This window comes from Epinephelus lanceolatus, chromosome 2 (genome assembly GCF_041903045.1).
Source record: "Epinephelus lanceolatus isolate andai-2023 chromosome 2, ASM4190304v1, whole genome shotgun sequence".
Classification (NCBI taxonomy): Eukaryota; Metazoa; Chordata; class Actinopteri; order Perciformes; family Serranidae; genus Epinephelus; species Epinephelus lanceolatus.
In genome coordinates this window covers 23,886,278-23,900,888 of record NC_135735.1, presented here as the reverse complement: position 1 = coordinate 23,900,888, position 14,611 = coordinate 23,886,278, and the positions used below count along the sequence as shown (strand labels likewise).

Here is a 14,611-nt window from a genome sequence, read left to right as displayed (position 1 = left end):
ACAGTTTCACAATTATAAGTCTTTCTGCGACATTTTAAACATCTGAGTATCTTTTTTTTTACCTCTTACATTTTCTTGTCCTGACCTTCTTTCTGTGTTTGGAGGAATGTCTGTCTCATATGAAATGAAGATGATGTGTGATCTGCCCATTTATAATACATTAACTCTTTTGAAATTGCACAGCATCATACTGTAGTCCACCGCCACATAAATAATTCACAGCCCTCTTCATAATTGATATTTGAGTGGTGAACTGGGTCAGGGGGATTTCCGTCTGCCTTTGTGACCTTACATGTCATTTGTTCTACTTTATAACAAACAGTGCTCACTTTGTTATCCAAGGTTGATTTATCATCTGTCATGCTGCTGAAACTGTTGAGGAATGTCTGTCTGTTTTGCAACTTAATTATTTTAGAAATCATTAGCATTACTTTTCTCTAACAGTCGTTTTCTTCCTTCTAGAAAACTGTACAAGCGATACGCCTTCCTCCGCTGTGATGATGAGAAGGAGCAGTTCCTCTACCACCTTCTGTCCTTTAACGCTGTGGATTACTTCTGTTTCACCAACGTCTTTACGACCATCAGTGAGTCCTACTTTGATACCAAACAGCCCGACAACGCACACAATAAACTACCAGTTTGTTCTGATGACATTTCCCTCCTCTCTGTCTTCCAGTGATTCCCTACCACGTGGTGGTTGTTCCCAGTAAGAAGCTGGGTGGCTCCATGTTCACAGCCAACCCTTGGGTGTGTGTTTCTGGTGAGCTGGCAGAGACTGGAGTCCTGCAGGTCCCCAGAAATACTCTGGAGATCACTTTTGAGGTTGGTGTTGAGTCTCAGGCAAAGGACTCCTCTTTATTACAAGGGCTGTTTTGTAGTTTTAGTCATCATTTATTTTCTGACCAGGATACACGGTGATATCGCTACAGTGAGGTCTAACAGAGCAAGAAACACAAGTGGTTAAAAGATCAGACAGGTTGTAAACAAGCTAACTGTTTAACCTGATGATCTAAACCATTGTATTTCAAGGTTAAACTGAGAGTAAGGAAGCCTGAAATCTTGGTATTGATAGAGAAGCAAGGTCACTACGCTTGCGTTGTCCCTCATAGGCCAAGGTTGATCTCAGACGTTGGTCTGTAAACTGTATCAGATGTTTGCAAAAGACAGTCTCAGTAATAATTTGACCATTGTTTCCCAAAGAAGTGTGGTAGTTTGGTTATTTGTTTAAGCCATTACAATCATCTGACTGCAGGTTTCCTGTTGGACAACAAATGATAGATAAAAAGGACCAAAACTATGAAAAATATTATTAAAAATCTGAATTATCTATAAAAATATGAGCCAATGTCTTGTGTTTCTGAAATTAACTTTAATTTTTGGTGCCTGATGTCACCGTGCGTTTCTCTCCTCTCAGTGCCAGAACCTTGGCAAGCTGACCACAGTGCAGATGGGTCACGACAACACGGGGCTCTACGCAAAGTGGCTTGTGGAGTGTGTCGTGGTGCGCAACGAGATCACGGGGCACACTTACAAGTGAGTGTGTCTTTTGAGAGAAACTTACTCACTTTCAATATTGCTTTCACCACACAGTTCTCAAAAAACAATCAACAAAATGTGTTTGTTGTGCAGGTTTCCGTGTGGCAGGTGGTTGGGGAAAGGCGTGGATGACGGCAGTCTGGAGAGGATCCTGGTGGGAGAGCTGATGACCCCCAGCACTGAGAACGATGAAAGGATGTGCCGCACACCCCCAATGCAGCAGTCGCCTGGGATGATGAGGAGGTTTGTTACCATCTCGCCAAACAGCAAACCAAGTAAGTTACTCAGCTGCACAATCATGAGTCATCTGTAGCAACACCTAATGCCAAACATACACTACAACACTTTGAAAATACTTTTAGTCTGACATTGTTTCAGATCTAAAGACAACGTGAGTTTTTAGTCACACTAGAGGAGTTTGCGAAGACCGGGGATCTTTCAGGGTCACTATTTCCAAGACTACAACTCGATTTCCCTTGAGATTATCTTCCATCCTGTTCCTGGAGGAAAATATTACACCAAACTCCCTCTAAGAAATATGACATATTAACAATTCCTTATGTGTCCGCAAAACGCATAACTCTAGAAACACAAGATAAAAGGTGTCACATATTGACTGTGTTCTTGTCAATTCCGCATCTGTTATCCATAAAAATAAACTTTGTTTGCGTAGAAACTTTAGATTTTGGATTTTGTTGCCTCAACTTGCTGCCAGCCTCTGTTGGTTACCTGCGCTATTCTAGTGGGAGGAGACAGTGGGACTGAGAGGCGAACCACTTCAAAAATTAAGATTTTTCACTAAAATAAGTGCCAATAGGTGGATCAGATACACTGAATTACACACGGGCTCTCACTCCGAATTGATAGGGAAGGGAGGTTGGGGGTTTAGGGAGGATAGGCTTTACTGGGTTCATCAGGTGGGTACCCTCCTTCACTGGTGTTTCGATGATAGGCTCACGACACCTCCAGAGGGCTCATCTGCAACACCTGGCGTCCCAGGTGCTCCCCCCTCTGCCTTTACTACCTGGTACCCTGCTGTTGTTAGTGGTATTTCGAGGCCCCGGTGGCATCTGTCCTCTTAATCCATAGCCACCAGCTTACCTGTTCGGCTGCTCCAGAGAGGGCTGTGATGGCATGACGCTGGGCTTGGCCTCGAATTCCCATTTCCTTAAGCAGCCTGGTCGTTAACTTGCCCACAAAGCCTCTGCAGCCAACTTCAACTGGGCAAACCTTCGCTTTCCAGCCGTGTTGCTCAGTGTCAGATGCCGTCTCGGTGTACTCCAGTCTCTTGTGCTCGTAGGCCTCCTCCACAGCATCCTCCCAGGGCATAGTGAGATCAATTAGGTAGGTGAGGTGTTGATTTTATCAGAACTTCAAGATAAAACAAAGACTGTGTTTTATGACCATGTTACACCAAATGACAAAGATCCACAACTCTAGCAAGGCTCTCATGACTTTATTCCGACATTCAAAGTCTGTGACAATGAAATTGCTTGAAAAGTCACTTAACGTAAGGCCAGCATAAATAATAGTGGTGAGTAGACTTGTTGTTACATTCTAGCTGAGGGGAAACGTGCATCAGATGACATTGTTGTCCATTTTTTTCTGTTCTCTAATGCTTGAAGTTTTGTTCTTAATACCTTCACATTGATAAGTACAGTGTATAAAAACCTGGATGAGACTTTTCCCCTCCTCGTGTCTGTTCGTGTTGTCTCACAATATCTTTTTTTGCATCTTTTCTTCTTATCCAGAGCTAAACACAGGTCAGATCCAGGAGGGAGTGGGAGAGGCCATCAATGGGATTGTGAAGCACTTCCACAAACCGGAGAAGGAGGTGAGAGACGGCAGTCTAGGCGAGCCCCAACATGTAGTTCTATTATTCATCACAAATGAAGAAAAGCAGCTCTCAGCTCTGGTGGTCCCCGAGCCCCTCAGTAACCGAACGCTGTGTGGTGGATCTCACATTGTTCAAACATTAAAGGAGAATTATTTCTGAATCTTTTTAGAAGTTGGTATTGTTCTTCATCATTTGTCCCGGCCAAGAATTATTTTCTCTGTCGTATAAAGCACCAACACTGCTAATTGTTACTTATTAAGGGACACGGGGTGATAATTATAATTCAAAGGAGACACCTATTGTAACTAAACTGTTGATTATAGGTTTCAGGAGTGATTCACTGTTTATACAAAGTACAAAGGGGTTTTTTTCACAGGGAAATCCCCTTCACTCTCAACTCCACCTCTTTACAGTACTGACAGAACAATGTAGGGCACCTAAGAATAAAGAATGTCTAAAATTGAAATGCATTTTGTATTCTGTCACCATTTGAATATAGATGCTGTTATATTCTACTTTTCATGCACATTTTATCCACATATGAGACAGCTGTGTCCAGTATACTCTGCACCTTAGACTTCTTTTTCTGCAAGATATTGGGAAGTGAAGTTGTCATTTTAATGAGATAATTGAATCTGAGGAGCTGTTAAGAACAGTATCTAGAAAGTTCTCCATCTATTTGTCACATATGAGAAAACAACAATCCTATAATCAGTTCTAACTGCTTGAATTTTCCTGTTGTGTTTGCTCTTTGCAGAGAGGCAGTCTGACTCTTCTCCTCTGCGGGGAGTACGGCCTTGTCTGGGCTCTGGAGCAAGTTTTCCAGCACGGTTTCAAATCACCCCGACTCTTTAAGAATGTTTTCATCTGGGACTTCTTGGGTAAAGACTCGACATCATTACGCCCTTATAAAGTGGAAGCCGCTTGGTGATCACATCTGTGCAGGCCAAATTGATCACTATAAGTTGATAATAACTCTAACCGCTTTATTTCTCATGCAGATCTCCGTCTGATTGACATTTGTATGTTTATTATATTAACATAAAGTAATGAAATGGACAGCCTTGATAAATACTTAATTGTACTGACTGTTTCAAAATACAGCTATCTCATTCCTGAGGCATTATGTGACCGAGCGTTATCGATTCACATGACGAGGCTGGCTTCACCCACAGGTGCTTTCCCTGTGCGCATTCCTTTTCTATTTCTATCTCTAGCAGCCAGATGCTTTGAGGAGACTACGTTTTTCATAGAGAGAAAGTGAATTTCTTTTTACCGTCATAATTTCAGTGTGCAGGCAGCATCAGCCTCACGTAGCCAGGTGGCAGCAGATGGGTACCGTGATGCAAAGTGTCATGGGAGTTGTAGCGACTACACTATCAGTGAAAAAGCTGCCAAGAGGCTGAGCAGGATCATAACTGTGACTCCATGCTAAAGTCCAAGGATGCATTTTATGGTGATTTATTAAACAGACAACTGAGATAACGAAAGCAAAATGAGATGAAATGAAATATTACGTGATGTTTGAGCCAAAAACTCACCCTCTTTGTCTAAGAGCCGCCTCACCAGTGAATTAACAGGTGTCAGTAACAACTACTGGAAGTATATGTGACCAAAAGAACGTGTGCAGCCTAAACAAATAATAAACAACAATGGTTAAATACACATTCTGGCTCCTACAGGAGTAGCATAAAAAGAAATAGGTTCCCAAATGCTGTCACATATGAAAAGACCCAACATGAACACTGTAGGTGGACTACCTGTTTACTATAGGCCAGTTATTTTAACAGCATTTGTATAGGCATGATTCAGATCCATTGAAGCAGTTGATCACTGCAACAGCTATCACTATAAGCGGTTTCCACTGTTTCCACTCCACCCAAAGTCCAAATGTTTCTACCATCAAACACTCAAGTGTCCCCTCAAACAGACCTCCATATTACTCATATTACTGTGTGTTCAGTTGTTACTCATTTAATTGTCATTGTTATTATTTGCTTTAACAGAAAAGTCACAAGTGTACTTTGAAAGTGCAGAGCAGCGGGAGGTGACTCCAGATGAAAACTGGCAAACCAGAGTGCGCCACTTCTGCCGCTTCATGCGCGCCATCAACAACACGTCCAGAAACATCGGCAAGGACGGGAAGTTCCAAATGCTCGTCTGTCTGGGTGCAAGGTAGGCCGACAGCACCCGCTAACCACCAGAAACACATTTAGGTGTAGTGAACATTTTTAAATGTTAGTTAAATGAAGTTCAGTCTTCAGAATGGATGTGATCAAACTTGTTTAGTAAACACAAGATTTAAGCTGCAGAGTGACATTCCTCTCCTCAGCATACTTCAGACTGGGGGACTTTTAGGCAGCAGGTTGGAATAGTTGAAGACACTTTGGTTATGATACGTCTATAGTCTTTGTATCTACCTCATAACCACATCGTTTTCCTTTTGATTTAATGCCTTAATGTTATATATTCTTTGTTATGAGCATTGCTTTTGGAAAACTGTTAACAAGGATCAAAATGAATTACCACTATACAACTATAAATCAAGCCTAAGCCCCCAGGATACAAATGAATCATTCCTGCTGAAATGATGCTCCACTCTGTGTCTGACCTTTCATCCTGACCTGCAGGAAGTCAAGTGAAAACAATCTCTCCTTTGAGGATTCTCTAAGTATCAGATATTTAATTGGTTTCCTTTAGTTTCCCCTGAAGATGGGTGGATGTTTCTGTGCATTGAGTGCACAGTGATTTTATCCTTTTCTATGTTTGACTCATCTGTACAAAAAAGTAGCATCACAACAATTAGTTAAGTAATTGAATATTCGATTGTTAGAAAATTTATTGCCAACATTTTGGATGATGGAGCAACTGTTTGTGTCATTTATCAAGAAAGAAATACCAAACTTTGTTCATTGTTCCAGCTTCTTGAGTGTGAGAAATAGCTGCTTCTGTCTGTTTCATATCATTGTTTTTGACTGTTGCTTGGACAAATAACAGCAAGACATCGCCTCATGCTCGGGGACATTGTGACGACATTTTATAGGCCAAACAAATAATCAGTACATTGAAGAAATTACAAATGAATCACTAATGAAAATAATTTTTAATTTCAGTATTACAGTTTTTCAACAAGCATTTGTAGAGGAAGAGATTTTAATTACAGTTTAATGTTGTTTGTTCTTGAAATTAGCCTTTACATTGCCACGGTTTGAAATTACTTTTTTGGAAAATTGGGATATGCAGTAACTACTGACAGTCTCTGGTGCTGTTTTGACTTCACACGTGTGTCTTCTTTTCTCAGAGACCATTTGCTTCATCACTGGATCGCTCTGCTCGCAGACTGTCCAATCACTGCTCAGATGTACGAAGACACCGCACTGATGAAGGACCGCTCGTTGGTTAACTCACTGATCAGAGTGCTACAGACTCTGCAGGAGTTCAACATCACCCTGGAGGCTTCGCTCGTCAAAGGCGTTGGTATCTGAAACCAAACCAACCTCCCACCAGTTGTACCCGACCAGGATGATCACTGGGGACCACTAAAAAGAATAACTGAACCTTTTATATGCAGGAAACCGACTTGAACAAAGGACATTCTCTGGCTTATATTAAAGCTACTGTTACAATTGCCATATATGAAGTGCAATGAGCCTTTCAAGATATGTTGTTATTTTTATCCTCGATGATGTTGCCATTAGATGTTAAAAATATGTTTTCTATTATGAACCATAATTTTCACATTATCGATGATGACCTACTTGTGCTATAATGTTTTATTGAAAGCTAAATATTTTCATTGTTATCGTGAACTGCTGACAATGGCTATATTTAATGGAAAGGGAGGATCAAAACTGTTAATATATTTTCAGAGAAAAACAGTATTATTTTGTTAAATCAGTCAAGTTGCTTGCTCTGTTGTCAACTCAGATTCCAATGTCATTACGCAGAGCTTAAAGCAAATGATGCAGAAGTATGCTTTATAAGTATGTGTATGACAGGGGGTTTGTAGTGTGAAATATGATTCACCTACATGGAAATAACGGCTGTTACATTTGGGCCTGTCCCGGAGAAATGTACTAGTATGCAGATCTTTTCCATGGAATACCTTCAGCAGAGAAAACGATCCTTCTTGCATGATAATAAGACTGTGTGGCTCAACGCTGTATCCAGTGATGGACGTTATATTCAGCTGGATAAAGGAAAATACCCCGAGTCTTTGCTTGTGTTCCACACACAAGTCCAACAAGAGATGCTTGACCCAGCTTTCCGTGCACAGTAGATCACAAAGACAGCCTTCGTGTAAATACCTCCAGCCAGCCCTTTCCCCAACCATCATCCCAGCCCTGACACTACATCTGCCCTCTTCTCTGAACAGTGTGATGATCCGTGTAGACTCCTCGTGATAAGGGATGATCTCCTGCTTCCCATGTGAGGAGCCAAAAGGACAGCTCCTTCCCACTCCTGATTTTGTCATCATTGTTTCTTGCTATGCAATATCCACAAACAGAAAATTCAACCCCCCCTACAGACTCCATACCGGGGTGTCTTGAGGTGTTACCGGGCCCTCCTCCGTTACATACTTTGAACTGTACTGTGCAGAACAAGAGATTTAATATGTGAAGGACTTCTTTTCTGTGCCAACAACGTCTGGAATGACTGTGTTGTACTCGTCTGTGTACGACCCACACATGAGCATCTTGGGAAATTTATATTTTTGTTTTCCAATACTGTTGTACATTTATTGACATAGCTGTGTAATGTAGTGTTTGCTAAGTGAGCAACAGTGTACAGTGTAAAAATATATTAAGAATAAAGCATCTGTAATGCGTTAAACTTATATTTAATTGTATTAGAGTCAATCAGTTTTTCATTAATTTTATACTTTCATTGAGTAATTAAAATGGTTACATTACTTATTACAATTTAAACAGGGTAACTAATAATCTGTACATCCCAAAAACATCTTTTAACACTAAGTATATTTATAATATCTGCCATATGTGCTCTCTCAGCTGAGAAAATGTAGTCCAAAAAAATTAAAACATTAATTGTAAATGAAAATAATTGTTGGCTGTATTTTGGTCAACTTTTGTTCAATTTATTAAAAGCAAAATATTCCAAAAATATTTTAAAAATTAAATTTATGTCTAATTAAAGTCACTTTTGTGTCAAATAAATAAATTGAAAACTAACAGCAGTGATTTAAGTGTAGACGCGCTGTAATATTTTCTGCTATGTGTGCTTTCTCAGCTGAGAAAATGTAAACAAACTCGTTCGCGCCATGTCAAATAGCTGTTTTTCTTTAAAGCCTTAACCCAGGTGGATTATGGGACTTTGAGTTCCAAAGAAAGCCGTTAACAACTGGGACCGCACGGAGACCTCCCGCTCGTTCACTACATCTCCCATCATGCATGTCGTGTGTGGCGTACGCGAGGACAGCTGCGATTGGTTGACTCCAGGTTCAAACCCAACGGCTGCACTCCTTATATGGTCATTCTACGCTCACTCCTTTCATTCCGGCTTTTTATGCTAATGATATTCTAATAGACAGCTGTATGCAGTAGTAGTAAGAGCATGCGCAGTGCGTGGAAAGAATACGGCGAAGATTCAAAGTTTTTGTTCAGTAAGTGCACTGTTATTTCTCTTGTATAGACATTACATTTGTCACATTATACTTATTTGTTGTGTGTGAAGAAACTGATGGGGATGTGGTGCAGTCGTAGCCTGACGTGTTCGTTTCCAGTTGTTGCGAGTTAAGTGTACAAAGACGACAATGGGATAACGTGGAAGTGAACGAGAGCGTGGCGTGGTAATGGTAGCGAACTCGGCTAGCTAGCATGCTAACAGCTAACAACAATGAGCCGTATTTGGCGCTCGAGCGGGCAAAAGTTTGAATTTAAAGGGGAAGATGGGTTTAATCGCAACTTTTTACATTTGATCAAAAATATCGAGAACATACACGAACCGCACTAAGCTGATAATTGCGTGTTATTCAGACACGCGTGTTAACGTACACACATTATTCGGCGAATAGCCCGGTAGCTTTTTGTTTCTTCACTTCAAAAAGCGCTGCTGCCCGCTTTTTGTTGTCGAGTTTTCACTGCAAACACATCTCCAACTTAACAATATATATCACCAACTGTTTTCGTTGTGTTTGTGCTAGAAAATTCGCAAAGTCTCCGATGTAATGACCGGTGTTGAGAAAAGTAACATTAGCGCCAGTTGACGGTAGTAAAACGCTATGTTGTGGGTGTAACGTTTCTGTGACTCGCCAGACGTTAACCCTGAAGAGTGCTGGAAAGTTTGGGTGCCTGTACCCGTTGCTACCACATCAAATGTAACATAACTAGTCATTTATGTTTTGTCACTTTAACCCAGCTAATGACATGATGTTATAATGTTACTATAATGGCAGTCTTGTCTGTTAATTTTATGCTGTTTTGGTGTTTACGCGACTTGACTTTAAATTCCTTAGGATGCTTACATCTTGTCGATTAAGCCAAAGCAAGTCGTGCTTATTCGGTTGTTTGTGCTCTGTATATGTCATGCATCATCGTTACTCTTACCCAGAACGTGACTTTCATACAGGATATGTTTAATTTATGGGTTAAGAGTCTCGGTTGTGTCTGTATGTGTGTGCGTGTAGGGACCGCCCCCTTTTCGGTAGTAGAAAGCAAAACTGTCTGCAGACATCCAGGGTGCTCATTACCGAGCTTTGTTTTCCGTTTCCAGATTTTTTGCCATAACACCAACCAACAAGCAGACTATGTTTGGCTTCCACAAGTCAAAGATCTACCGGAGTAACGACGGCTGTTGCATCTGCAAGACCAAGTCCTCCAGCTCACGCTTCACAGACAGCAGTCGATATGAGGAGACGTTCGGGCTCTGTTTTGGGTAACCGCTCTCATTCATTCATTCATATGACACGTCTGTATTGTGTTTTGCGCGCGTGTGTGTTTGTGTATGAACTGAAAATAAAATGAATGCATCAGCTTCAACTTTTGCAATCACTCTTCATTCATTCATTTTCCCAAAGGTTGTCAGAAGACCGTGTTGGAGACATTTGCAATGCCTGTGTGCTGCTGGTGAAGAGGTGGAAGAAGCTTCCCAATGGCTCCAAGAAGAACTGGAACCATGTAAGTGATGTGTGCACACAGTAATGAGCACCAAATTGTCCAGTTGCCATGTCATAACTTTAAACTGACTTGATGTTTTGCCTGGTGTGACTCAGGTGGTGGATGCCCGAGCTGGACCAGGCTTCAAGATGACAAAACCCAAGAAGATCAAGAACGGCGATGGAAAGAAGAAAAGCAAACTAAAGAAGCTTCACAAATTAAAGAGACAAAGTAAGTTGTTAAAATATATTACCAAGCAACTTGCATGTGTTGTGAGATTTTGCATATATTTTAAAAATTTGAATTTGTCACACAAGGACTATATGTTGTTGTTATTAACAGAAGGTAAAATTAAAGCACAAGAAAGTGCCTAATATGAAGGTGACACACATAAATGCAATTTGACCCAATGTCAGTTTTGTTTTTGTTGTCGTTTTCATCGAAGCCCAAATAAAAATGACTGTAATAGCAGCATCTTGTGGCTCTTTGGGTTAGGGCATGCACTGTGTAGCTGCAGTATTTTTAGGTTCACATCAGGGCTGAAACAAATAGTCAGTTTTCAGAAAATTAATCAGCAACAATTTTCATTATTGATAAGTTGGGGATTTATTATGTAAAGGAAAAAAATGCCCGAACAGGGTTTTGCGGATCCTTAAAGTCTTAAAGGCCTTGAATTCATTGATCTAAAAACAAAGCCTTAACTGGTATTATAATGTCTTAAACCAATCTTTTGAGTCTAACAAATGATCAGACATGCAAAGTAAAATTTCACAATTTTTTTCTGATTTTGCCTTATAAAATTTAAAAGAATTGGTAACCTCTGATTTTTTTTAATGTACCACATTCATGTATTTATGAATTTTTATTATTAATTTTTGGTTGTTTGGGTTTTTTTATTAAAAAAATTGAGTGACATTATGAAAAGCCTTAAATTGCATTTGCTTTAAGCTGTATGAACCCTGCAAAATTAACTGTTTCTGGCATCTTAAATGTGAAAATTTCATTTTATGAATCTTCTTTGATGAAGAACATGTTTAGGTTTTGGAATGTTGGTCAGACAAAACAAGCAGATTTGGGCTTTAGTAGAATGCTACAGACATTTTCATTATTTTCTGACTTTGTTTTTAAGACCAAAAAAAATCTAGAAAAAAAGATTAATTGATAATAAACATAATTGGTAGTTTTCGCCCTAGTTTGAATCTAGGCTGTTTGTTGACCTACTTTATCCTAATTTGGATTTATTTAATTTTATTTATTTAATGATTTATTTCATTGTCACTTTGTGCCTTTTAGATCAGTTGGAAAGTTATTGTATAAACTTAACTGAAGTATAGTCAGAAATTGGTCAAATCAATTTGATGGCAATGTTGAAGTATTTATTTTGTTTACCAAGCAGACTCAGACGCCCACAGCACCACCTCCAGTGTGTCTCCAGCGCAGTCGCCCAGTTACAGCAACCAGTCAGATGATGGCTCAGACATCGAGTCCAAACAAAGACGCCCGACTCCCTCCATCTTCTCCTTCCTGGACCGTTCGTACTGGAAAAGGTGAGCTGCTGCTCTCATTGAAAAGCTTTGTGTTTGGCAATGTGATAGGGCAAGTTTAATAAATTAATCTGTGCTTTTTAATATGATTTAACTGTGTCTTTTTTTCCTGTTTAGGCAAAAGGTGTGCTGTGGGATCGTCTATAAGGGGCGGTTTGGAGAGGTGATCATTGATCCTCGACTCTTCAAGCCCTGCTGCAGTTCCAAAAAACAAAAGACTCTGGCGTCCACGCAGGCGGCCGCACACCTTCCAGACACACTTCCTCCACAGCTGCCAGAAGACATGAAAGAAACCTGGTGATTGCTCCTGTTGAATCCCCCTGTAGGGTTATCCATGGCATCACCTGGATTTGTCTCCAGTGGCAGACCTCTCATTTCCACTCCCCCCCTAATTAGACCTGTTAGTTAGACGTTTCTTTTCCACGTAATGTTCCTTTTTATATGGGTATTTTTTTAAACTTTTGTATAGAGCTGATTTTTCTTTTTTTATAGAAAGCAGAAAAAGCAAAAAAAAAAAAACGTATTATGGGCATTAGTGTTATTTATAGGTTGAGGAAGCGAATTTTTCTCAAGGCTCTGTTTCTGATTCTGAATCTTTGGTTATTCTGTATTAACGTTATGTAAATATTTTGTCACTTTTTCTTACATATCAAGACTGTTCTATTTTTTTCTTCGTAATTTTTCTCAAACTGTAAGTATGCATATGAAAAACACCAGCTATTCTAATACCAGCTTTGTTTGTGTATGTTGGAATGACTCTTCAACATGTTGCTGCAATGTTTTCCAACCTGTTTGTTCCATATGTGTGAATGCACGCGTCTGTAGGATGTTGTTTACCCCAGGGATCATTAATACAACTGTTCTATGAATTTAATGAGCTTTTGATGCATGTGCGTGTAATCTCTCTTGTCATTTTCACAGCTGAAGCACGCTACAAGTTTTGAAACACTCCATTTTGATTTGTTGGTGCACATTGACTCGGATAGATGTGGTTAGACCATGCATGCAGTACATTCCTCCGCCTTTTGGAATGACAAAAGTGATTTATTTATTTCTTTTGTACAGCCTCCAATGAAATGACAGTGCATGTTATAAAGCAAATGTTCTTAAAATGGATTTTGTAAATACACAGTGTTTTGGCTCTCGGTACATCCAAAACCTTTTAAATTACAGAAATGGCAAAGCACTACTTCTGTAAAGAAAATGTTTTTGTTTGTCTGAAAGGTGCTGAAGACATGTATTTTTACGCTAAGCCAGTTAATAGGTTTTATCACATTTTCACACATTTTCTCAGACTTATTTCTGTAAAGACGTTTAAAACTCTGCATAAATATGTGTACACTGCAGGGAACAGTAGATTTTTAATTGCAGCATCATCAGTGAGCTGCAATGTTGCTTGTGTGTTTGAGTGCTAATGGCATGCAATGGTCAGAAACTGAACATACAGGAAACATGTTTTATGGTTACTCTACTTTTTTGCCAGAAAAATACTGTTAGAGAAATTGTGTGATTACCATTGCTGTGATTTATTTTCAAAAGCAATTGTCAAAGTTCAAACTATGCAGACATTTTGAATGTGAGAAGTGCTCTGGGGCTGTCTGTCGCTTTCACTCTAATAGTGTAAAGTGATGGATCCTTACTCAACCAAATTGGCTTGTAAAAAGCATCCATTATCTCAGCAATAATTTTACATTTTCCTAATCAAAATTCATAATTGTCTCAAGGTTTTTCATGTGTATGTCATGTAAAATAATGCTCAGACTGCAGGTCAAGCCATGGTGTATACTGTCTCTCTAATTAATACTGAAGTGACACGGTTGCTTTTTTTTTTTGTTTCGTGTTTTTTTTTTTTCTCATTATTTTTGTAACCAATCTCAAACTTCATGAATTGACAGGCGATGTTCTGTAAAGTTGCTTAATATATAAACTTTTCTGCGGCAGGGTAGTTTAAATGCTGAACATGTTTTATGATTCTTATTAAAAGGAGAAATGCTGCTCCCTTTTACGCTGGGAAAATAAGCTTGTTTTTGTCCTTAGGGAGTTGCCATATTGTTTTTGCAAGGTACATTTTGGGATGTGAGATGTGCCTTAATGAATTACCTGACCTTGTCATTATGATTCTCGTGTAATTTATATTTATTTATTGCAAAAACTTTTTTTTTTTTTAAACTGACGTTTTGATAACTGGTGTAGAGCCTTTCAGAAAGTCTTTTTAATTTTGTGCACTTCTTTTGAACTTGCAATGTAGATGTTTTTAATACTTTTTGTATAATGTACCACAATGTAGATCTGTATTGTAATAAAAAAAAAAGAAAGGAAAATGGTGTACCTGTGATACTTGTGTCCTCCGGTAGGTGGTGCACAAGCGCTACATAGAGTACAGTTATAAATCAACGAGGCAGTTCACTGTGTGGAAGAGGAATAGAAAGGTCACATAATTAGGGTAAGTTAAACCTGGTTATTGATTAAAATTACCGAAATTATTTTTTTTAATGATTATATTTCAAATATAACTGCATTGTACAGAGACATTTGTTTTGTAACACTGAAAATTATCAAAACACAGACAACATTAAACT

The 14,611-nt window shown here is 39.3% G+C and overlaps 2 protein-coding genes across 6 annotated transcripts in view; both read left to right on the top strand.

Moving 5' to 3' along the window:
• dennd5a (DENN/MADD domain containing 5A) overlaps window positions 1-8,210 on the top strand; it is a 44,127-nt gene extending 35,917 nt beyond the window's left edge. For all 4 annotated transcript variants that reach the window (XM_078175511.1, XM_078175508.1, XM_078175510.1 and 1 more), the window contains 8 exons: window positions 463-584; window positions 677-822; window positions 1,415-1,533; window positions 1,630-1,811; window positions 3,288-3,370; window positions 4,131-4,254; window positions 5,380-5,548; window positions 6,675-8,210. In XM_078175511.1, the coding sequence (XP_078031637.1) occupies window positions 463-584; window positions 677-822; window positions 1,415-1,533; window positions 1,630-1,811; window positions 3,288-3,370; window positions 4,131-4,254; window positions 5,380-5,548; window positions 6,675-6,858 (1,129 nt within the window). In that variant the 3' untranslated portion in view covers window positions 6,859-8,210. The remainder of the gene's footprint in view (window positions 1-462; window positions 585-676; window positions 823-1,414; window positions 1,534-1,629; window positions 1,812-3,287; window positions 3,371-4,130; window positions 4,255-5,379; window positions 5,549-6,674) is intronic.
• Window positions 8,211-8,902: 692 nt separating this feature from the next.
• Window positions 8,903-14,196, top strand: sinhcafl (SIN3-HDAC complex associated factor, like). 2 transcript variants are annotated; one of them, XM_078175500.1, is made up of 6 exons: window positions 8,903-8,996; window positions 10,106-10,267; window positions 10,410-10,509; window positions 10,605-10,719; window positions 11,885-12,035; window positions 12,150-14,196. In XM_078175500.1, the coding sequence occupies exons 2-6, from the start codon at window positions 10,140-10,142 to the stop codon at window positions 12,331-12,333; spliced, it is 678 nt and encodes a 225-aa protein (XP_078031626.1). In that variant the 5' UTR covers window positions 8,903-8,996; window positions 10,106-10,139; the 3' UTR covers window positions 12,334-14,196. The 2 variants fall into 2 exon arrangements, with proteins under 2 accessions (XP_078031626.1, XP_033497660.1); XM_033641769.2 differs by having other exon boundaries at window positions 11,882-12,035.
• The last annotated feature ends 415 nt before the right edge of the window (window positions 14,197-14,611 follow it).

Excerpts from the sequence above, each read along its gene's own strand:
- sinhcafl (XM_033641769.2), top strand. The coding sequence starts at position 10,140 with ATGTTTGGCTTCCACAAGTCAAAGATCTACCGGAGTAACGACGGCTGT. Across the intron at positions 10,510-10,604 it reads CCAAGAAGAACTGGAACCAT|GTGGTGGATGCCCGAGCTGG; the intron begins GTAAGTGATGTG and ends GGTGTGACTCAG. Across the intron at positions 12,036-12,149 it reads GACCGTTCGTACTGGAAAAG|GCAAAAGGTGTGCTGTGGGA; the intron begins GTGAGCTGCTGC and ends TTTCCTGTTTAG.